This window comes from Littorina saxatilis, linkage group LG8, assembly GCF_037325665.1.
Source record: "Littorina saxatilis isolate snail1 linkage group LG8, US_GU_Lsax_2.0, whole genome shotgun sequence".
NCBI lineage: Eukaryota > Metazoa > Mollusca > Gastropoda > Littorinimorpha > Littorinidae > Littorina > Littorina saxatilis.
Window position 1 is genome coordinate 10,877,645 of NC_090252.1, and position 22,525 is coordinate 10,900,169.

The 22,525-nt window shown below is 43.9% G+C and overlaps 1 protein-coding gene and 1 long non-coding RNA gene across 2 annotated transcripts; both read left to right on the forward strand.

Annotated features, from left to right (window-relative positions):
- Positions 1 to 9,452: 9,452 nt before the first annotated feature.
- Positions 9,453 to 16,074, forward strand: LOC138972765 (uncharacterized). Its single transcript, XM_070345442.1, has 9 exons — positions 9,453 to 9,526; positions 10,180 to 10,524; positions 10,879 to 11,211; positions 11,378 to 11,725; positions 12,625 to 12,753; positions 13,267 to 13,320; positions 13,989 to 14,267; positions 14,845 to 14,945; positions 15,349 to 16,074. Exons 1-9 carry the CDS (start codon positions 9,466 to 9,468, stop codon positions 15,589 to 15,591), a joined length of 1,893 nt encoding a protein of 630 aa, XP_070201543.1. The 5' UTR covers positions 9,453 to 9,465; the 3' UTR covers positions 15,592 to 16,074.
- A 570-nt stretch (positions 16,075 to 16,644) lies between these two features.
- LOC138972166 (uncharacterized) lies at positions 16,645 to 22,198 on the forward strand. Its single transcript, XR_011457470.1, has 3 exons — positions 16,645 to 17,196; positions 20,067 to 20,411; positions 21,860 to 22,198. It is a non-coding gene; the product is annotated as an uncharacterized lncRNA (long non-coding RNA).
- The last annotated feature ends 327 nt before the right edge of the window (positions 22,199 to 22,525 follow it).

Genomic DNA, 22,525 nt, shown 5'->3' on the forward strand with positions numbered 1-22,525 from the left:
GTATAGTAATATGCAAGTCTCGTCTAAGTGCGATCGATGCTGCTAGGCTATTTTTGGGTAATACTACTTTCGCACCGAAGCGTTAAATGTATTATCTGCAAATCTGTTCATCCTGTCTCTGTTAAAACTACTTTTCTTTTCTTTATTTGGTGTTTAACGTCGTTTTCAACCACGAAGGTTATATCGCGACGGGGAAAGGGGGGGAGGTGGGATAGAGCCACTTAATAATTGTTTCTTGTTCACAAAAGCACTAATAAAAAAATTGCTCCAGGGGCTTGCAACGTAGTACAATATATGACCTTACTGGGAGAATGCAAGTTTCCAGTACAAAGGACTTAACATTTCTTACATACTGCTTGACTAAAATCTTTACAAACATTGACTATATTCTATACAAGAAACACTTAACAAGGGTAAAAGGAGAAACAGAATCCGTTAGTCGCCTCTTACGACATGCTGGGGAGCATCGGGTAAATTCTTCCCCCTAACCCGCGGGGGGATGTTAAAACTAGGAAGTATAAAGCCAAGTAATGTTAGCTGCACAAAGAACGCTGTTTGCTCGGCATACAGAGATGCATTCAGAGCCGCGACACGTTACTACTTGGGTGGATCGTGTAGAAATGTCAAGACATGTTTTTTTTGCTGAAAGTCACACCCGCCTGTTATGACTTTTTTTTCTCGAAAATTGAACGTGTCTGTTTACAACAATGTACTCTATAACAAGGAAGGACAACGTGTGTCATTAGGTCCATTCAAAGTTCTAAAGTCAAACGAGCAGTACCAGAACACAGCGACACATTCACTTGTTAATTACTCTGAAAATTCAAAGACGTTTTAAGAAGGGTAGGAGGAATAAGCAAATACAAGCTTGTCAGTACGTGCGAGAGATAAGTGTTTCTCGAGTCCTGATTGATTCGTCACTACATGCAGTTGTCAGTTGACAGCTAGCAGAAAAAAGGGCAAGGCGAATAAATGGTGAAACAGGACACTTAAACGATTTGACAATATTTGACAAGCTGTTTTTAGTTGATTCGAGGATTGACGTTCCACTGTGTTACATTGTCACGTTTCAATATATCACTTAAGGTGATTATGAACCGGTTAATTACTACTAATTAACTAACCACACCACGATCCACTCTCGCAGTCATACAATTAAATAGAGTCAACAAAAGTATAAGTTTCAGACGCCTGTTTATGTATAAACTCGCCACCTCCCTCGAGCCTTCACTCAAAATATGTTCCTTTTACGTTCTCAACACGTAAAAAACCCGTGATCACTGACAAAATGCCAGTAGTATATAGAAAATTATAGTAACACGCTGATCCCGTGTAAATACAGTCAAATGAGAATGTTCTGTTCAAAAAGCTCTAGTTCATGCAGGGGTCAACACCCCACGTTGTCACTACTCCAATGAAATCACAGATAAGAAAAGACAACGGTGGTCAACGGGGTGCGTAAGACACGGTGCACTTAGCTTTCTTTCTGTATGCTGGTTAGCCGGTATGCTGGTTAGCCGGGTTGCTGGTTAGCCGGTTCGCTGGTTAGCCGGTCTGCTGGTTAGCCGGTTTGCTGGTTAGCCGGTTAGCGTAGCTTCCTCAGGTCCCAGCTCCAACGTCTGCAGCTAGCAGTGTCCCACCAAAGGCAGCCGTGCAGCGGTTACAGGAAAACGAACCCGAAACGAAGGCTGCAAACAGAAAGCATCGGTGCACTAAACATGTCAGCTACCCCTCACCCACCACCTTAAAACATGTCATCTTTAAATATCTCATCGAGCACGTGGGCCTGCACAAAACGGACTTTTTACAACAACAAAACAGTCATTTTCCGTCCTTCTCTCCCTATCTGCAAAAACCATATACAGATTAGTATTTTAGCGTCACAGAGAGTAAATTATGCGCTAACCTGGAAAGAACAACAGAGAGTATTTCATTCCACAAACACAGACTCATCAACAGCGTTAAATAATGATTTATTACCTCAAAAGCCTATGATTGTACTCTCAATGGAAGCAAAGTCCGCCTCCTCCCTGGAACAGCCTCTGTTCGTCAACAGTGACCAAAAACCTCCAGAACCCCTTGTCGAATCCTTATGCGAAAGCCATCGCCGACGAAGGAAAGTTGACGACTTGTCCTCAGCAAAATACGTGGCAGAGAAAAGGAATAACTTGTGGAAGTTCCCCTAGAGTGCCGAATATAATACTCGGTGAAAAACCATCATACTCTAGAAACTGTGTATTAGATCCTTCCCCTTCTGCCGCTGGGTGTCAAGTGTGTCGTCCTTTGAGTCTCTGACAGACCACCTAGCCAAATACACGTGACTGACCTTGTCACCAAACCAGTCCAGCTATACACAATTCTGCCTCCCAAGCAGAAAAAAGACACGAGAAACTCGATCCGCGAAAATCCCGTGCGCGCTGTCAGCGAAAAACCGTCAGCCCTGTGACAGCAAAAACCCCCGCTGTGAAACTCGTGCGTTACAAAACATCCGTGTTCATTGAGCACTGTCAGCAAACTCTGCTGTAGCCCAATATCACGCACAGGCGCTTTCTATCATACATTGACCCAGAACAGGCACTCCACTGAGTGACGCTTTCTTGGTCTCTGTCACCCGATCGTGACACACCTCCCCTCTTCAAGACGAAACCTCGGTTTCGCTCACAGTCATGTTCTCCTCTACAGCCCGAGAGAGAAAGTCAGCTCCAACATTGTTGGCGCCCGGAATAACGCGTACCGTGAATTGGTACGGTTGGAGAATCAACGCCCAGCGCATAAGTCTGGCGTTTGCCAACCTTGCAACCTGAAGATATTGCAGAGGTTGATGGTCTGTTTCCAGACAGAAAGGTCGTCCGTACAGGTATGCTTCGAATTTCTGGATGCCCCAGACAATGGCGAGACACTCGCGCTCAACCGTTGCATACGCTGCCTCGGCCGAGGTCAGCTTACGGCTGGCGAAGCAAACAGGGTGCAAAAACCCCTCTGTCTCCTGAAGCAACACTGCCCCAAGTCCCTTCCCTGAAGCGTCTGTCCTCAGCACGAAGTCCTTGTTCAGGTCTGGTAGTCGGAGAATAGGCTGACTGGTGAGTCGCCTCTTCAGGGTGTTGAATGCGGAGCTACATTCCTCCGTCCACACTACAACGGTCGGTTGTAGTTTCTTGGTAAGGTTGGTCAGTGGTAGAGCGATTTCGGCAAAGTGCGGGATGAAGCGTCTGTAGAAGCTGGCTAGGCCCAGGAAAGACCTGACTTCTTTCTTCGTGCGCGGTGGCTCCGCCTCCCGAATCTTCTGGATCTTGTCGTCCTCTGGAACGAGCAATCCCTCGCCGACAACATGACCCAGGAAAGACAATTCCCGAAATCCCAGGTAGCACTTCGACGGTTTAGCTCCTAGATTTCCGTCCTTCAACCTTCCGAACACGTCGCGCAGGGCGTCGAGATGTTCAGTCCATGTCTCTGTCGCGATCAGCACATCGTCGATGAAACTGCTGATGTCCTCGCGCTTCAATGGTTCCAAAAGTTTCCTCATCATGCGAGTGAAGACGGCACCTGCATTCTGTAGACCAAAAGGCATGACTGTCCACTGGAACTGGCCGAATGGAGTGGTAAATGCAGTCTTTGGGCGATCTTCCTCGGCAACTGGAATTTGCCAGTATCCCTTGGTGAGGTCTAATTTTGAAAAATACTTGGCCTTGGCCAAGTGACTGAAGAGGTAGTCCACATCAGGCATGGGTTCCGCGTCAAACGCCGTAATCTTGTTCAGCTTCCGGTAGTCGACACAGAACCTGACGCGTCCATCCTTCTTCTTCACAAGCACAATTGGTGAACTGTAGGGAGAGTTCGCTGGCTCGATGACGCCCAACTTCGTCATGTCGGCGATTTCCTTCCTGACCACCTCCTTCTGGGCATGAGGCATGGGATACTGCTTCGTCCTCACTGGCTGCTTCTCCAGCAAGTCGAAGGTAAACTCCTCTAGATGCATCTGAAGTGGTATGTCTGTAAGGACCCGTGCTGCATCCTTCAGGATCTCTTGCAGGTCCGCCTGCTGGTCGTCCCCAAGATCAGGTGAGATGTGCACGTCCGTGTGGTCCTCACTAGCCTCCAACGGACAAACTGGTACACGTCCTCCCCCCTGTTCTTCCGTTGTCTCGTCCATCACGACAGCAACTGCTTCTGTCACTTTGTCCTTTTCCCCGTAGGCAGTCCTCTCTATGTAGGCGCGCAGCAGGTTGGCATGGTACAGGCGTGCTTTCCCGTTCATGACGATCCTGTAGTCGTTCTGGCCCACTTTCGCTGTCACCTCAAAAGGTCCTTGCCACTGCAGTTGTAGCTTGTTGTGTTTGACAGGTAGAAGTAGCAACACCCGTTCTCCAATCTTGAAGCTGCGCGGCCGTGCCTTGCGGTCGAATCCTCGCGCGTAACGCTGTGCTGCTCTCCCCAGGTTCTCTTGAGCCAGTTTGCAGGTCTCTTCAATCCTGTTGCTGAGTTCTACGATGTAGGTCGCTGTCGTCTGCACCTCCTCGTCAGCTTCTTCGTCCGTCCAAGCCTGACGCAGGATAGCCATGGGACCGCGTACCTGTCTGCCGTACAACAACTCAAATGGGGAAAAGCCCAAGCTCTCCTGAGGAACCTCGCGGTATGCGAAAAGCAATGCTGGGATGTACCTGTCCCACGTGCGTGGTTTCTCCTGAGCTAGTTTCCTCAGCATGGTCTTCAAGGTGCCATTGAACCTTTCCACCAGTCCGTTGCACTGAGCATGGTAAGGAGTGGTGAAATGCTGCTCCAGTGATAGCAGTCGTGCTGCCTCCGCCATCACTCCTCCCGTGAACTGCGTGCCTCTGTCGGTGAGTACCTCTGATGGAATTCCCAGCCGGGACCACATAGTAACCAGAGCCTCAGCTACTCGCGTGGCTTCAATCGATTTCAGAGGGATCGCCTCTGGGTATCGAGTAGCGTAGTCCACCATGGTCAAAATGTATCTGTTTCCGTCCTCAGACGCAGGCAAGATGGGCCCGATGATGTCCACTGCCACCCGACGAAAGGGTTCGTCGATGAGCGGCATCTTCTCTAAGGGGACCTTCCTCACCCTTCCTTTGGCAACCACCTTCTGGCACTTATCGCAGGACGCACAGAAACGTCGGACATCCGTGCAGATGCCTGGCCAGTAAAAGTGGCGCCAGACACGATCCGTGGTCTTCTTGGTGCCAAGATGACCTCCCAGAATCGAGTCGTGTGCCGTTGCCATGACACCCTCGCGAAACTCGCGAGGCACGACAACCTGTTTGAATGTACCTTCTTGGTTGCTGAACTCCCGGTAGAGCAACTTCTTGTCCCTGAGGAACCTTGACCTCCCATGCTTCCCGCTCAGCTTCACCTTCCCCGACTTCGCGTGCTCCCGAGGAGTTGCTAATGTCGGATCAGATGCCTGAGCCTTCGCGAGAAGCGCGGGGGTCACGTTCCCCAGGGCAGCTCGTGCAGCAGGTAGGGGTTTGAGAGGTTTGTCCTCTCGCTCCGCCTGTGCCCGCGTGAGCACTGAAATGACGTCGGGAGACCGATAAACGGGAACCTCCCTGGTGACGCCGTCCACAAACTGAACCCGGTTTCCGATGAGCAGGTCGCATGGAGGATCGTCCATGACGACGGCCACAATGGTCCCCGTGAACAACGGTGTTTCGACCTTGATCACTGCCGTGTTCAAGTCGTAAGCGTGAGATGCCTCGGCCATTCTCACTCTGATGCTGTCTCCTGTGTAGGCCATAGCTGGAACTAGACTCGCCCGAACCACTATCATGTCTGCCCCTGTGTCCCGCAGACCTTCGCCCTTCACTCCGTTAACGTAGACGTTGCAGTGGGGCTGGAAATGCTTTCTGGAGCACGGAACGCAGAGTTGTGGAATTGTGCATGAGCTCGTGACGTCCCTTAGCTCCTCACTGCCAACAAAGTGTACGCCCTTCTGGTCAGCCTGTCTCCTGTGGCAGTCCTTCTTCACGTGGCCCCGCTTGTTGCAGTAGTAACACTGGATGTCAGATCTGGAACTTGATCCCTTGTGTCCCTGATCGTCCTTCCCGTCCTTGGGTCCTGAAGAACCTGAATTTCCCGATTTTCCCGGCCGTGAGCCTGAAGATTTGCCGGAGATCGCTTGGGCGTCCTCGTGTACTCTGATCCAGTCGGCTGCCTCCTGAGTAGTCTTTGGCTGGTGCTCCTGCACGAAGGTCACCACCTCAGGTCGCAGGCTGGACATCAGTTGCTCCATGACAATGAGGTCGGCAAGGTCGTCGACGGTCCAGTTCTTCTCGGCCATCTCCACCCAGCGCCGCAGGTAAAGATTTAGACGTGCCACAAACTGATGGCTCAGCTCGCCGCTCAGCCTCTTGCTGTTACGCAGACGTCGTCTGTAGGCTTCCGCAGTCAGGTTGAAGCGCTGGAGTAACGCCTTCTTTAGTGCCTGATAGTCTCTCGCCTCGTCGTCATCCAAAGCGTTGTAGAGCTGCAATGCGCGTCCTTTCAAGCAGGTGCTAAGGCGGCTAGCCCACGTGGCCTCTTCCCACTTCTGGTCAGATGCAATGCGCTCAAACCGGCGTAAAGAGTCGTCGAGCTCGTCCTTGTCATCGTCGAACGTCGGCAGTCTCGTACGGTCGGCAACAAACGTCGGCGCGCTAGCCTGAGTAAGCGTACCTTTCTCGGCCTGTAGCCTAGCTAGTTCTAGCTGGAGATCGCGATCCGCCTGCTCTTTCTCTTTCCGTTCCTGTCTGTCACGTTCGGCCTGTCGTTCGGCCTGTCGTTCCTGTCTCTCAAGCTCGTCTTTCTTATCCTGACGGTCACGTTCGGCCTGTCGTTCTCTTTCTTGTCTGTCAAGTTCGTCTTTCTCTTTCTTGTCCTGTCGGTCACGTTCGGCCTGTCGTTCGGCCTGTCGTTCCCTTTCTTGTCTGTCTCGTTCATCTTTCTCTTTCCGTTCTTGTCTGTCACGTTCGTCTTGTCGTTCCTGTCTCTCACGTTCGGCCTGTCGTTCTTGTCTGTCAAGCTCTTCTTTCCTCGTCTGTCGCTCTATGTCTTCCTTACGTTCTAACTCCTTGCGCTTAAGCAAACTACGCGCTCTAACGCGTGCGTCTCGCTCTGTCTGTTCCTCGCTACCAGGAGTCTCAAAAGTTAATCTCTTCGTAGGAGATCCCCCTGTAGCCATGGTTAGTTTTAGCAAAGCTTTATTACAAAAGTAAGTCTAACGCAGCTATAGCTAGAACACGCGGTGATGAAAGCGATGGATACAAAAATCCAGTAACCAGGAAATGCAGAAGAAAAATCCAAACGGTGTGGAACAAATCGCGTAGCCTACTTTATGGCTGCTTTTTGCGGTGAAACAAAGTGTTTCCCACAGCCGTGGCCTACTTTATCGGCTGCTTTTTGCGGTGAAACAGAGTGTCTCCCACAGCCTTGGTTAGGACAGAAGTCCTCGGACCCTTCCCCCCCAAAATTCCAACAAAGTCAAAATATGGAGAAAAATCCAAGTAAAACAAGACGGTAGAAATGTAACCTGTTACAGAATACGAAACAACAATGTAGAGAAAACTGAGTAAAACGAATAACAAATCCGCTAACCCCGCTCAGCTCTCTGCAACGGAAAACTCTGAACCTACAACAACAAAGATTCACAAACAAAGGAAAGGGAGGTAATCACAGTTAGCGCATACAATAACTCACAAATTACAATTTACATTTCCTGCAAGATGTGAATCGCTTAAGGTGTGGTATATGATCAAAACTATACAAAAAAGGGTAGCACCAAGCAGAAAATAGGTCGAGCACTGACGAGATTATCTGCTCTTAGTTATCCTTAATTGGTGGGTCTTTATCAGTTGGAAATTAACTGAGTAAATCCCGGCTTGGCCCCCACGTGTCACGTTTCAATATATCACTTAAGGTGATTATGAACCGGTTAATTACTACTAATTAACTAACCACACCACGATCCACTCTCGCAGTCATACAATTAAATAGAGTCAACAAAAGTATAAGTTTCAGACGCCTGTTTATGTATAAACTCGCCACCTCCCTCGAGCCTTCACTCAAAATATGTTCCTTTTACGTTCTCAACACGTAAAAAACCCGTGATCACTGACAAAATGCCAGTAGTATATAGAAAATTATAGTAACACGCTGATCCCGTGTAAATACAGTCAAATGAGAATGTTCTGTTCAAAAAGCCCTAGTTCGTGCAGGGGTCAACACCCCACGTTGTCACTACTCCAATGAAATCACAGATAAGAAAAGACAACGGTGGTCAACGGGGTGCGTAAGACACGGTGCACTTAGCTTTCTTTCTGTATGCTGGTTAGCCGGTATGCTGGTTAGCCGGGTTGCTGGTTAGCCGGTTCGCTGGTTAGCCGGTCTGCTGGTTAGCCGGTTTGCTGGTTAGCCGGTTAGCGTAACTTCCTCAGGTCCCAGCTCCAACGTCTGCAGCTAGCAGTGTCCCGCCAAAGGCAGCCGTGCAGCGGTTACAGGAAAACGAACCCGAAACGAAGGCTGCAAACAGAAAGCATCGGTGCACTAAACATGTCAGCTACCCCTCACCCACCACCTTAAAACATGTCATCTTTAAATATCTCATCGAGCACGTGGGCCTGCACAAAACGGACTTTTTACAACAACAAAACAGTCATTTTCCGTCCTTCTCTCCCTATCTGCAAAAACCATATACAGATTAGTATTTTAGCGTCACAGAGAGTAAGTTATGCGCTAACCTGGAAAGAACAACAGAGAGTATTTCATTCTACAAACACAGACTCATCAACAGCGTTAAATAATGATTTATTACCTCAAAAGCCTATGATTGTACTCTCAATGGAAGCAAAGTCCGCCTCCTCCCTGGAACAGCCTCTGTTCGTCAACAGTGACCAAAAACCTCCAGAACCCCTTGTCGAATCCTTATGCGAAAGCCATCGCCGACGAAGGAAAGTTGACGACTTGTCCTCAGCAAAATACGTGGCAGAGAAAAGGAATAACTTGTGGAAGTTCCCCTAGAGTGCCGAATATAATACTCGGTGAAAAACCATCATACTCTAGAAACTGTGTATTAGATCCTTCCCCTTCTGCCGCTGGGTGTCAAGTGTGTCGTCCTTTGAGTCTCTGACAGACCACCTAGCCAAATACACGTGACTGACCTTGTCACCAAACCAGTCCAGCTATACACAATTCTGCCTCCCAAGCAGAAAAAAGACACGAGAAACTCGATCCGCGAAAATCCCGTGCGCGCTGTCAGCGAAAAACCGTCAGCCCTGTGACAGCAAAAACCCCCGCTGTGAAACTCGTGCGTTACAAAACATCCGTGTTCATTGAGCACTGTCAGCAAACTCTGCTGTAGCCCAATATCACGCACAGGCGCTTTCTATCATACATTGACCCAGAACAGGCACTCCACTGAGTGACGCTTTCTTGGTCTCTGTCACCCGATCGTGACATACATCGTTCCCCACGTCGATGATGTGGTGGCCTTTACTTCGTAATTCCATGTGGCTGATTTTGTCTTTGTCAGAACACGGTAAGTACATGCGGCATGGACTAACACTAGGTGCTTGTCAACGCATGCCAGTGAATAACAGCAATACAGCGATGTGCATGTATGGTGCGATTTTCATTGTCGCGTTATAAGAAAAGAGTATATCTTAAAGAATACGTGTGTTCTTTGATACTATCTCTCTCTCTCTCTCTCTCTCTCTCTCTCTCTCTCTCTCTCTCTCTCTCTCTCTCTCTCTCTCTCTCTCTCTCTCTCTCTCTCTCTCTCTCTCTCTCTCTCTCTCTCTCTCTTTCTCTCTCTCTATCTCTCTATATCTCTCTCTCTCACTATCTCTCTCTCTCTATATATATATATATATATCTCTCTGTCTCTCTCTATATATATCTCTCTCTATCTCTCTCACTCTCTCTCTCTCTTTCTCTCTCTCTCTCTCTCTCTCTCTCTCTCTCTCTCTCTCTCTCTCTCTCTCTCTCTCTCTCTCGTTTATTTTCTGGCGACAGTTAATATGGAACTTTCACAATTGTAATTCTTAGAAAAACGTAACCTTCTTCATCTGCCTACTACGTTATATCAATGACATCCTCAATGTTTTCATTGTGTAATTCTTAAATAGTATTTCTAGTTTAAAACGGTGCTGCTGCGTTCTTAATAGGACATAATATATTACACAATTGCAGTTACGACATTAAAGCTACTTGGCTGCAACTCAGCACGGAATGTTGACATCGTGCATAACCAACATCCTACCGTCACCTGCATTGATCTGACAGGTGACCACGGCATCTTCTGGTCCATCACTGACACCTTCAAAGAAATAAGAATCGCAGAATGCAAGCTCTGCAATCCACATTGCCCACCTTGCTCAGACACCATCGAAGGTTACAATGTGAGCAGGGAGAGCAATAACAGCACCACGCTCCAGTTCCTGAATACCTCACTGGTCACTGACGGGTCTTCAATAAAATGCTCACGCTCTAACAACAAGACCATTACGGCAACTTGCAAGCTTTTTGTTATAACAGGTGTGTATTTTGTATATTGGTTCATTCATATCTGTCAAAAGTCGGGGTTGGAACTGGCATCAGCAGCAGGTGCGTGCTTACACACATCCGGTTGCTTCCTGTCGCATGCTCATTTTATTACCTGACATATCAATGTGTCCGTCGCGATATAACCTTGAACGGTTGAAAACGACGTTAAACACCAAATAAAGAAAGACATATATCAATGTGTTGTGATCAAAGTGGAGTATCACTGCATCAATCATAACCGCTTTGGAAATTAGAAATGAGTGTTCCTGCCATGCTAGCATAGTTCCCCAAAACAATGTATGACTCTGTCAAATAGTTTATTTTAAGAATGAGTATATGTTTCAGCATACACAATTCCGGAATGCAACATTGCAGAGGGAATACCGACACCTATCAGATGTGAAGGTCTTGTGGCTGCACAGAACATGTACTGGACTATCATGTATGGCAACGGAACCGTGTCGCCCATCGCACAGTGTAAGAAGTGCGGTCAAGACTCGCAGCTTTGTCCCAACTGTAAACTAACAGACAGTGCACGCAATGACTTCAGCGTGACAAGAGAAGCCACATCCAGCACACTGATGATAAAAAACAACGTCAGACAGAAAGACGGCGCTACTATCAGATGTTCCAAGAGAGACAACAAGACCCACGATGACTGCACGCTGTGTGTCCAATGTGAGTAATTTAAAAAAAAAGAAGTTATGGCAAATTTCAAGTTTGTTGGTTCATTTTGACAATCATTGTATGCATTGGATTGATTGTTGCCTTTGTGGCGGTGTAATATATGAAACGTATCTCTAATATAACTATCAAATAAACTTACAACTGCTACACATTGCAGCAGAAGACTTCAATCTGTCAGAATGCAACAGTGCAGGGAACTTTGTCATCGTGCAAACCCAGCAACCTTCCCTCACCTGTACTGGTCTGACACCAAACCACACCATGTACTGGTCCATCACTGATGTGGCCAGCAAGACAGAAATCAGGATCGGGGAATGCGGAAACTGTGAAGAATCATGTCCGCCATGCTCAACTCTAGTAGAGGGCTACAATGTCATTAGGCAGTCGGAAGGAAACACAACACTGCAGTTCTTGAATACCGCACATATAATTGACACATCGATAATAACATGTTCAAGTGTCAACAACTGCAGCAAGGACATGTGCAATATTTTCGTTGTGCCAGGTGTGTGATCTGTTTTTATTTCAACATGTAATTTTGCGTTAGTGTTTTGATTCCTATCTGATTTTATTTAATTGGTTTCATATTAAAGTGTTTTGTTTTTCTTTCTCTGTGCACATACGTTTATGTGTGTGGTAAATGCTGCCGGCGGGATTGTAATGATCACACTAAGCTTCCGTCATGATCACGTACATTACAGCGATATGTTTTGCATTCATAGGGGCGCTTACACCATTACGGTGTGTCTTCTGTTCTCTAATATTTACTAGGTCAAATCTGAAGAAGGGTAGCATGGCAGATTATCGTAGTATGAACGCAACAGGTAGTGCTAATACAATACGTCTGAAAATGAGTCTTACTTTAAATGAATGTCGTAAGAATATGCAAAGACTGAGTACTCTTTGTGGGTTACTTCCATCTAGCTACTTACTTTGTATATAATTATACAATAAAAAGTCCAAAACCAAGCCAGAATGTCGCATCTTTTTAAAATCCAAATTTTCTACCCGCATTGCCTTCTTCAAAGGTACACAGACTAAGCGTCTATAGTTACAACACAGCATTGGAACATCCGATCGTAGTCACATAAAGACGTAACATTACATTATTCAAGAAAAATAAGATTAGTGTTTCGTCTCTACCAGCCCGTATGCTCGTGAACAGAGGCTCGTGAGTCCCTTGATATTCATCCGCTGGGTCTTGACTGAAATACAAGCCATATAATAAAAACACTCGTGTTGTAACCTCTACATAATATATTACACATATACAATGTATGTAATGAGGTTACTCGGTCAGAGAGGTCGTTGGCATTAGTGCCACCACGGAAGAGAGGGAGGGTTACTGCAAGTGCATGTATTCATTTAGACAGATTGAGGCAGTTATATTTGGTTTTCTAACAGCTCTTCGCTCAAACCAAGCTACACATACTGAACTGCCCGTGGCAGTGGTGGTAGGAGGTGCTGTTGGTGTTGTTGTCATTGTCGCTGCCGTTGTCGCAGTTGTCATCGCTTTGGTCATCAAACGTAAACGTGAGTATATGCCTAATTGATATTGCAATTTGTAGAGATGATAGTTATCAGATAATGACTTAAATAAGATGTTATTCATGAACAATTGTTGTTTATTAAAGAGTGTAGTTTAAATGATCAGTTTTCATTTAACAAAAAATGTGTTTGGCTTCTAAAATCTTGCAATCAAAGTTTGAACAGTTTACTCTACTTTCTCTCTCTCTCTCTCTCTCTCTCTCTCTCTCTCTCTCTCTCTCTCTCTCTCTCTCTCTCTCTCTCTCTCTCTCTCTCTCTCTCTCTCTCTCTCTCTCTCTCTCTCTCACTCTCTCTTTCTCTTTCTCTCTGGCCTCTCTCTCTGGCTCTCTCTCTCTCTCTCTCTCTCTCTCTCTCTCTCTCTCTCTCTCTCTATATATATATATATATATCTCTCTATGTCTCCCTCTACCTCTCCCTCTCTCTCTCTCTCTATCTCTGTTTTGTATGGCTTCCTTTATGCTTATAGCCTACACTAATGCTAATCTAATAATGTTCCAGGGTCAAACACAGAAGCTAGAAAAAGAAGACAAAATACAGTGACTCTTGATGATGGTACGTTCTTCTACTTCTTTCTCTGCTTCTTCGTCTGCATCGTCTTCTTTCGTCTTCTTCTTTTGTTTTACACTATCTCACGATCTTACTGTCTTTCTTAGGTTACGTTCATCGAAGTTATGTATCGTTTGTTTGTTTCGTTCATGGGCTGAAACTCCAACAGCTTCTACGTGTATTACCGTTTTTTACCCCGCCATTTGGGCAGCCCTACGCCGCTTTTAGGGGGAAGCATGCTGGGTATTTTTTGTGTTTCTTTAACCCACTGACCTCGGACATGGATTGGATGATCTTTTTCGGGCGCAATTGATCTTGCGCGTGCGTGTACACACACAAGGGGATAAGTTTCAAGCAGGTCTGCTCATTAGTTAACCATGGGAGTCCGGAAACATCTCCACCCTTAAGCGGCCGTGGCCGGGACTTGAACTCACGACCTTCTGATTAGGAGGCCGATGTCTTATGCACTAGGCCACCACGCCCGTCTAAGTTTTGCATAATGTTCGTTTGATATGCCGAGAGAGAGAGAGAGAGAGAGAGAGAGAGAGAGAGAGAGAGAGAGAGAGAGAGAGAGAGAGAGAGAGAGAGAGAGAGAGAGAGACAGAGAGAGATGTGGGTGGGGGGGACGACAACCTTGCGTTGGTGTTGTTCAATACTGTCCCTTTATTTTGCAGAATTTGAAGAGCACATCAACGAATTCTATCAAAGCGCAGACGACCCAGACCCTTCACCGAACTCCATGAAACCTAACTCTCCAGCTCCCTTAGTATTAGCCAATCCCACTTTCGACGCGGAAGAAGCCGGGTCTGATGGTCCTCAAAACCACTTGCATGCGCAGTTCAACAAGGGGAAGAAGGATAATCCTGATGTCAGCAAAGAGAAACCTGGAAAAACCCAGGATGTCAAACAACACAACAAGGCAGGGAAGATACACGAGCATGCAGACAAGGGAGGTAAGAATCATGGTCAGAAGCGCAGGGTAGAGGAAGTAGTCCATAGACTAATCATTAGGCATAAAGCTCTTGATTTTCAATTGCTCTGAATATAGTGTTTGAATGTGATTCAACAAAACAACTTGTTACTTAAGAATAAAACAAGAAAGACAAATTAAGACAATTTTGATGTGACATAAAAAATAAAAACAACAACAACAACAACAACAACAACAACAACAACAACAACAACAACAACAACAACAACAACAACAACAACATTAATTACGACATTATATAATGAAAAAGTGGGAGAGCAATGTGTAAGCTATGTACGAGTACAAATAATCACGTTGTTTAGTTTTGAGTTACCTGGCAGTATTGATTTCAATGATTGACAAATGTATACCTCACATTAAATACGGCACGACATGGGTGTAAACAATTAATTCAAGGCTATGTTGCTCAAATTCATTATACATCTGCATGCACACACAGTATATCCTGCACAAGGTACACAAACTAAAAACAAACAAAGAAATAATTATGGACACATCAATGGACAGAAAGGAGGACAACATGGTAAACTGTTTTCCAGGCGCTGTTTACACCGAATGTGTGTCTGACTGCAAGAAGAACAACTCTGCCACCAATGTGTACATGAACGTGGAAGAGTTGCCTGCCCTACCCACGGAACAGGTATGTCTGGGCAAATACTCTGAAAAGCAGATTTTATTACTGGGGTGACTTGTTCTTTAATGAGCTAGTCCAGAGACTTTCAAATCAAATACCAATATGCTATTCCTATAATAGAAATAATACAACACAATGATTATGAAGTCATGCAGCATTGTGGCAGGTGTGTTAGACTATCGAAAGGGATCAAAGAAGCCTACATTTTCCTTCATAAATAAAACAAAGCAAAAACAACTGTAACATCTTCTTAATTAGCACAAAATAGCTAGGTAGCAATCGGACTGAATTATAAGGAAGAAACATATCCTGGGATTCATTCAGTATGATGATGAATCTCCCACAGTACGTTTTAAAGGAGAATGATAGTCATTATTATATACTCCTTACCTTATTCATTTTATTTTAGGACATCCAGGCAGCTAAGCATGACAGCGGTAACGTAGACTTTCAGGGTCCCAACCCGAACACATACATCAACACAGCCACGGTCCAAACCCAAGGTGATTACACAAATGTGCAGTCAGAGCTAAACGCAGCAGAGGGGATGACGAAGACAGCTGAAACCGCTGACGAATACCGCCACTTGCAATTTTCTACACGGGAACCGTTGGAGGAGAATCCTGCCTATGATCATCTAACAGAACTCTAGAACTCGTGTCTTTCAAATGATATATTGTTCGTGTTGAGCAACAATACAACAAAACCAAAAAGTGTACCTATATTATTGTGGATTTGTATTGCAATGTGCACGCGTTTAAGCGTGTTGGTAAACAAATTATGTAGGTGTTATTTACACCAGAAATGTTTGGTATATGCAGTTAAACGTGTTCAACTTTCAATCGCGAACAAGTAGTGTACACAAGTCATGCAATCGTACCTACTGTGATAGTGTGTATCTACTAGGTGTGTATTGTCCTTGTTACCTGCTATTCAGTTAATCTTGGCAGTGTATTTATGTTCGATGATGTTTTGTGATTGTGTGTTTGTCTTATTAGAAATGCGATGTGGTGCCAACAAAACTAAATGTTTGTGAAAATTAAAATGGACATTACAGTTTTCTTATCTGATCTATCTTATCGCATGTTTGCATGTGTCTCAATCTGTGTATACGTGTGTTTTTCTTCGGAATTGCATTACGACGTTGTTAATATTTGTTTGGCTCGTATACGGTTAGTTATTCATCAAAAGGTGTTTTTATCGTATCAGTAAGCGCGCGCGCGTGTGTTGGGAGGGGGGGGGGTGGGTGTAGTCAATTAGCAGTGCTAGAAAGGCATCACATTACTTCTGTAATGGGAAGCCTCTTCCAAGTCACAAACAAAGTGTATTTAACGCCGACAACGATGTGTTGCGTGGGTTTTGCAGTTCACCCCATCACGTCCAATGTAGTTACTGTGACTGTGGACATGCATTTCCAGTCAGTCGGCGCTCACCATCCAGCTAGGCTAGCTGAAGTCAGAGCATGAGTCGCATTTATAGGCCAGAAAATTTACCCTCAGAGAAAAGCTGTGCAAAGCAACACTTCATCCACCCCTCCAACCCCCCCCCCTCCCCCCCCCGTAGCCACGGCAGTGAAACGTGTTAGCCGTTGATTGTATGCAGGTCTCGTGGTAAAATACACTGTGGTTTCTATTCACAGACAAAATTGCCTTCGCTCCGATGCGTTGAATCTATTTTCTATTCAGTTTGTAAATCCGTCTCTTTCAACACGAGGACGTGTACAACCAAACAATGCAATCTTGCATAAACAACTCTGTTTGCCTGTCATGCGGACGAGATGCGTTTAGAGTGGTGACACATTCACGCTGCAGGGGATACACATCACCTCATTTCTGTCGCTGAACGACGATCTTGCTTGTTTCAAACGTGCTTGTTTCTTACATCTCAATTCGAATGAGGAAGTACAAGTGCAATTTTGTTTAAACTTCTCTGAATGCAAACACACGTTGCTTCAATACCCGCCAACGACATCTAGAAATGTACGCGTTAACATCGTAAGACAATCTTGAACGGGTAACATGAACAAGACAGCAACAAGCGTGTCAGTGCGTTCAGCAGTGTAAAGTGCTTACATTGACTCGGCAGTGCATACAGACGAAAGCCGCCAGAAGAAACGACGGAAACTACGGCGATGTTTTAATGTTTCTTGAGGATTAACCGTCAAATGTGCTACATTTCAAAGAACATCAACGATGGGGATTATTTTTTCTTCCTAATTACATCACGATGCTGGCCATATTTTATTTGCCCGGATACGGTAAGTTTTTCCTGCATACGCTGCTATTATATATCGTGTGTGTGTGTGTGTGTGTGTGTGTGTGTGTATGTGTGTGTGCGTGCGTGCGTGCGTGCATGCGTGGGTGCGTGCGTGCGTACGTGTGCGTGTGCGTGCGTGCGTGCGTGTGTGTATGTGTGTGTGTGTGTGTGCGTACGTGCGTGCGTATGTGTGCGTGTATGTGTGTACGTGCGTGCGTGTGTACTTGCGTGTGGGCGTACGTGCGTGTGTGTGTGTGTGTGGGAGGGGATTGCATGATAGACGCCATATGATGACATCTTATCTGTGTTCGGGTTGCTGTTTTGTTAAAACTTCTCTCACTTCTTTTTACATTTAGTCAAGTTTTGACTACATGTTTTAACATAGAGGGGGAATCGAGACGAGGGTCGTGGTGTGTATATGAGACAGTGACAAAAGGTCAGGTGTCATGTCTACTGTCCCGAATGAGACACGATTGCTGACATTTCACCATTGCCAAAAGAATAAACATATAAGAAATAGGTAGAACATGAATGTGAAAACTGACTTTGATTGTTGATCAGTATGTTCTATACCACTAACAAATAATCTACTTACACATAGCTGTTTGGCAAATGTATGTTGCATGGGACACACTGACATACAAGTGGAAGATGTTTTCCCTCTAGAGAAACTACATATCAAGTTACAATTTTTGTGCTCTTCCATTCCAGTTGGCAATCAATTGTTAACGCATGTTATTAGAAAAAATAGAACGAAAACAGATTAGATAGAATGAAAAATGTACTGGTGATGTCATTTGGGACATGCTGACATGAAAACGTCACCTTTTGTCATTGTCTCATGTGTGTGTGTGTGTGTGTGTGTGTGTGTGTGTGTGTGTGTGTGGGTGCGTACGTGTGTGTGTGTGTGTGTGTGTGTGTGTGTGTGTGTGTGTGTGTGTGTGTGTGTGGGATTGCATGATAGACGCCATATGATGACATCCTATCTGTGTTCGGGTTGCTGTTTTGTTAAAACTTCTCTCACTTCTTTTTATATTTAGTCAAGTTTTGACTAAATATTTTAACATCGAGGGGGAATCGAAACGAGGGTCGTGGTGTATGTGCGTGTGTGCGTGTGTGTGTGTGTGTGTGTCTGTGTGTGTGTGTAGAGCGATTCAGACTAAACTACTGGACCGATCTTTATGAAATTTGACATGAGAGTTCCTGGGTATGAAATCCCCGAACTTTTTTTTCATTTTTTTGATAAATGTCTTTGATGACGTCATATCCGGCTTTTCGTGAAAGTTGAGGCGGCACTGTCACGCCCTCATTTTTCAACCAAATTGGTTGAAATTTTGGTCAAGTAATCTTCGACAAAGCCCGGACTTTGGTATTGCATTTCAGCTTGGTGGCTTAAAAATTAATTATGATTTTGGTCATTAAAAATCTGAAAATTGTAAAAAAAATTAAAAATTTATAAAACAATCCAAATTTACGTTTATCTTATTTTCCATCATTTGCTGATTCCAAAAACATATAAATATGTTATATTCGGATTACAAACAAGCTCTGAAAATTAAATATATAAAAATTATTATCAAAATTAAATTGTCGAAATCAATTTAAAAGCACTTTCATCTTATTCCTTTGTCGGTTCCTGATTCCAAAAACATATAGATATGATATGTTTTGATTAAAAACACGCTCAGAAAGTTAAAACAAATAGAGGTACAGAAAAGCGTGCTATCCTTCTTAGCGCAACTACTACCCCGCTCTTCTTGTCAATTTCACTGCCTTTGCCATGAGCGGTGGACTGACGATGCTACGAGTATACGGTCTTGCTGAAAAATGGCATTGCGTTCAGTTTCATTCTGTGAGTTCGACAGCTACTTGACTAAATATTGTATTTTCGCCTTACGCGACTTGTTACATTTAGTCAAGATTTGACTAAATGTTTGAACATAGAGGGGGAATCAAGACGAGGGTCGTGGTGTGTATGTATGTGTGTGCGTGTGTGTGTGTGTGTGTGTGTGTGTGTGTGTGTGTGTGTGTATATGTGTGTGTGTGTGTGTGTGTGTGTCTGTGTGTGTCTGTGTGTGTCTGTGCGTGTGTGTGCGTAGAGCGATTCAGAGTAAACTACTGAACCGATCTTTTAAATTTTACATGAGAGGTCCTGGATATGATATCCCTAGAAGTTTTTTTTCTTTCATTTTTTCGATAAATGTCTTTGATGACGTCATATCCGGCTTTTTGTAAAAGTTGAGGCGGCACTGTCACACCCTTATTTTTCAATCAAATTGATTGAAATGTTGGTCAAGCAATCTTCGACCAAGGCCGGACTTTGGTATTGCATTTCAGTTTGGAGGCTTACAAATTAATTAATGACTTTGGTCATTACAAATCTAAAAATTGTAATTAAAATTATTTTTTTATAAAATAATCCAAAATTACGTTAATCTTATTCTTCATCATTTTGTGATTCCAAAAACATATAAATATGTTATATTTGGATTAAAAACAAGTTTTGAAGATTAAAAAAAATATATACAAATTATGATCAAAATAAAATATCCGAAATCGATGTAAAAACAATTTCATCTTATTCCTGGTCGGTTACTGATTCCAAAAACATATAGATATGATATGTTTGGATTAAAAACACGCTCAGAAAGTTAAAACGAAGAGAGGCACAGAAAAGCGTGCAATGCAGCAAAGGGCAACCACTACCGCACTAAACAGGCTCGTTGATTTCACTGCCTTTTGCACGGGCGGCGGACTACGGTCATTTTGAAAAAATGCAGTGAGTTCAGTTTCATTCTATGAGTTCCACAGCTTGACTAAATGTAGTAATTTCGCCTTACGCGACTTGTTTTTGTTTTTTTTACATTGCAGCTAAGGCGTTAACTCTGACTGAATGTAACAGTGCGGGACATTTCGACATCGCGCAACACCAACAGGCTTACCTTACGTGCACAGGATTCTATGGATATAACAACATCTACTGGTCCGTCACTGACCCATCCGGCAAAGAAATTCGAATCTCGGAATGCAACAGCTGTGGACCACCTTGTCCATCATGCTCACAACTGGTAGGATGTTTCAATGTGAGTAGGGACACGGATGACAGCTCAACATTGCAGTTTCTGAATCCATCGCTGGTCACTGACTGGTCGACGATAAAATGTTCATCTTTCATCAACCACACTGACGCGAGTTGCCAGCTGTTTGTTGTTCGAGGTAATTAATTGAGATTCATGCGTGTAACATCAATAGTAGGTTGTAATCTTGATATAGGTATATGTTTTGATTGTCTTTAAATCCGTTTCCCCCGTATACTTGTATACAACCAATTGCAACAACAAAAGCCTAAAAACATGCATACTTTCATGACATTTGAATATAAGCCATATTTTTGGGTGATTCTCATTGTAAACCAACTGAATGGGAGAAAAACAAAAATCGTCTTCAGAACTAATACTGATGGTATGAGACTCGAGCCTACACATGCGACTCGAGACTTTGGTTTGAACCAGTGACAAATCTCCAACTGCTTGGGTTACCCTGTTGGTCTCTTTCACGTTAGTATTTAAAGTTACATCCACGGTTAAACATAATTGCCTCTACTTGGAGATGCGCAGATTATCAGACAATGGTTTTGTCCTCCAAAGCGCATGCTCACAAAGTCACATCATGGTTTCAACTAGCTGGAATGTATAAACCGTCTGTTACCTGAGATGGAAGTTAACATAACACGTTTACTATAAAAGGAGCATGGATAGCAGTGAAATAGTACATTATAATTGTTATAATTGTGCAGTAAGTTTCAAGTTTCAAGTTTATTGGTCCATAACCCATGGGGGCATTTTGAACAATAAATACAATCAATACAATCATGATATATGCTAATATAATAAATAAATAAAAAAATAAATAAAAAATAAAAAATAAAAAAATTATGAAAAACTGTTACAAATTCTATTAGTAAAGTCCAAAATATTCTTTAGCAATTTCTTTTTCTTAGTAGCAAACAACTTTTTAAATTTAAGTGCATTAGGTTTTTTCCAATAGTAAGTGAATGTGCGTACTGTTCTTCCATATAATTATGTTCATGCGACTCTCAATATCAACGAGAAGCGGCCAGTTGGTTTTAAAAAGTTACCAAACAATTTGTTGTGGCATTGTTGTGTAATATGTGTGCTTTTGTATAGATTTATTATAGGATTACATTTCAACTCGGAAGCTTAAAGAATAAATTAATGTAATTGTTCATTAACAGTGTCATTCAATTCAAATGTTACCCTATAATTATATTGGAAATATGATTGCATTGTATGTATTATCAATTCCCGAATCCAAACATATATAGATTCTGTTTAAGTTAACACTGAAACAAATGCTCAGAACTAATAACAATCGGTTTTTTTTTAAATTGAGTACTGATTATTATGCTTTATACCGAGACGGACGCGACCCATGTCTTTGGGTAGCAAAGCCTTACGCAGTGCAGTATCGGCGATGACTGGTTTCCAGTAATAATATTTTTGTTTAAGGCCAACAGATTGACCAATTTATTTGATAATACTCTACCTGATTTGTTAATAATATTGGCTCATATGTTGTTGTTGTGTGTTATAGGATATATTCGTACTCACATTTTGTACGTCTTTTGTTCTTTGTAATTGCAGATAAGGCTTTAAATCTGACTGAATGTAACAGTGCGGAACATTTTGACATCGTGGAACACCAGCAGCCTTACCTTACGTGCACAGGATTCTATCTATATAACAACATCTACTGGTCCATCACTGACCCATCCGGCAAAGAAATTCGAATATCAGAATGCACAAGTTGTCGATCAACTTGTCCACCATGCTCACAACTGGCAGACGGGTACGCTGTGAGCAGGGAAAGGTATGACAGCGCAACACTGCAGTTCCTGAATACATCTCTGATCACTGATGGGTCGACGATAAAATGTTCATCTTTCATCAACCACACCAACGCGATTTGCAATCTGATTGTTATTCCAGGTATGTGTGATTTGTATGATTGTGTTGCATTTTGAGTTCGTTGTGATGTAGATATGGATATATTTTTAACTGGCTTTAAATCCGTTTCCCCTTATATTATTTGTTTGTGAAATTGAAGATAGTAATGTTAGACCTGCTTCCCGCTTTTTTTTTTTTTTGGGGGGGGGTGGGGTGGGTGGAGGGGGTGTTGGGGGGGAGGAGTTAATGGGACATGTTTTCAAGTCACATTGTGGGTTATGTTGCTGATGATTGCTCTCTCTGTGTCTCTGTCTCTGTCTGTCTGCCTGTTTGTCTCTCTCTCTCTCTCTCTCTCTCTCTCTC

Bases quoted from the DNA above. Each gene is read 5' to 3' on its own strand.
- LOC138972765 (XM_070345442.1), top strand. From the start codon at position 9,466: ATGATGTGGTGGCCTTTACTTCGTAATTCCATGTGGCTGATTTTGTCT. The intron at 11,212-11,377 runs GTGAGTAATTTA...TACACATTGCAG, and splicing joins CTGCACGCTGTGTGTCCAAT to CAGAAGACTTCAATCTGTCA. The intron at 14,268-14,844 runs GTAAGAATCATG...ACTGTTTTCCAG, and splicing joins CGAGCATGCAGACAAGGGAG to GCGCTGTTTACACCGAATGT.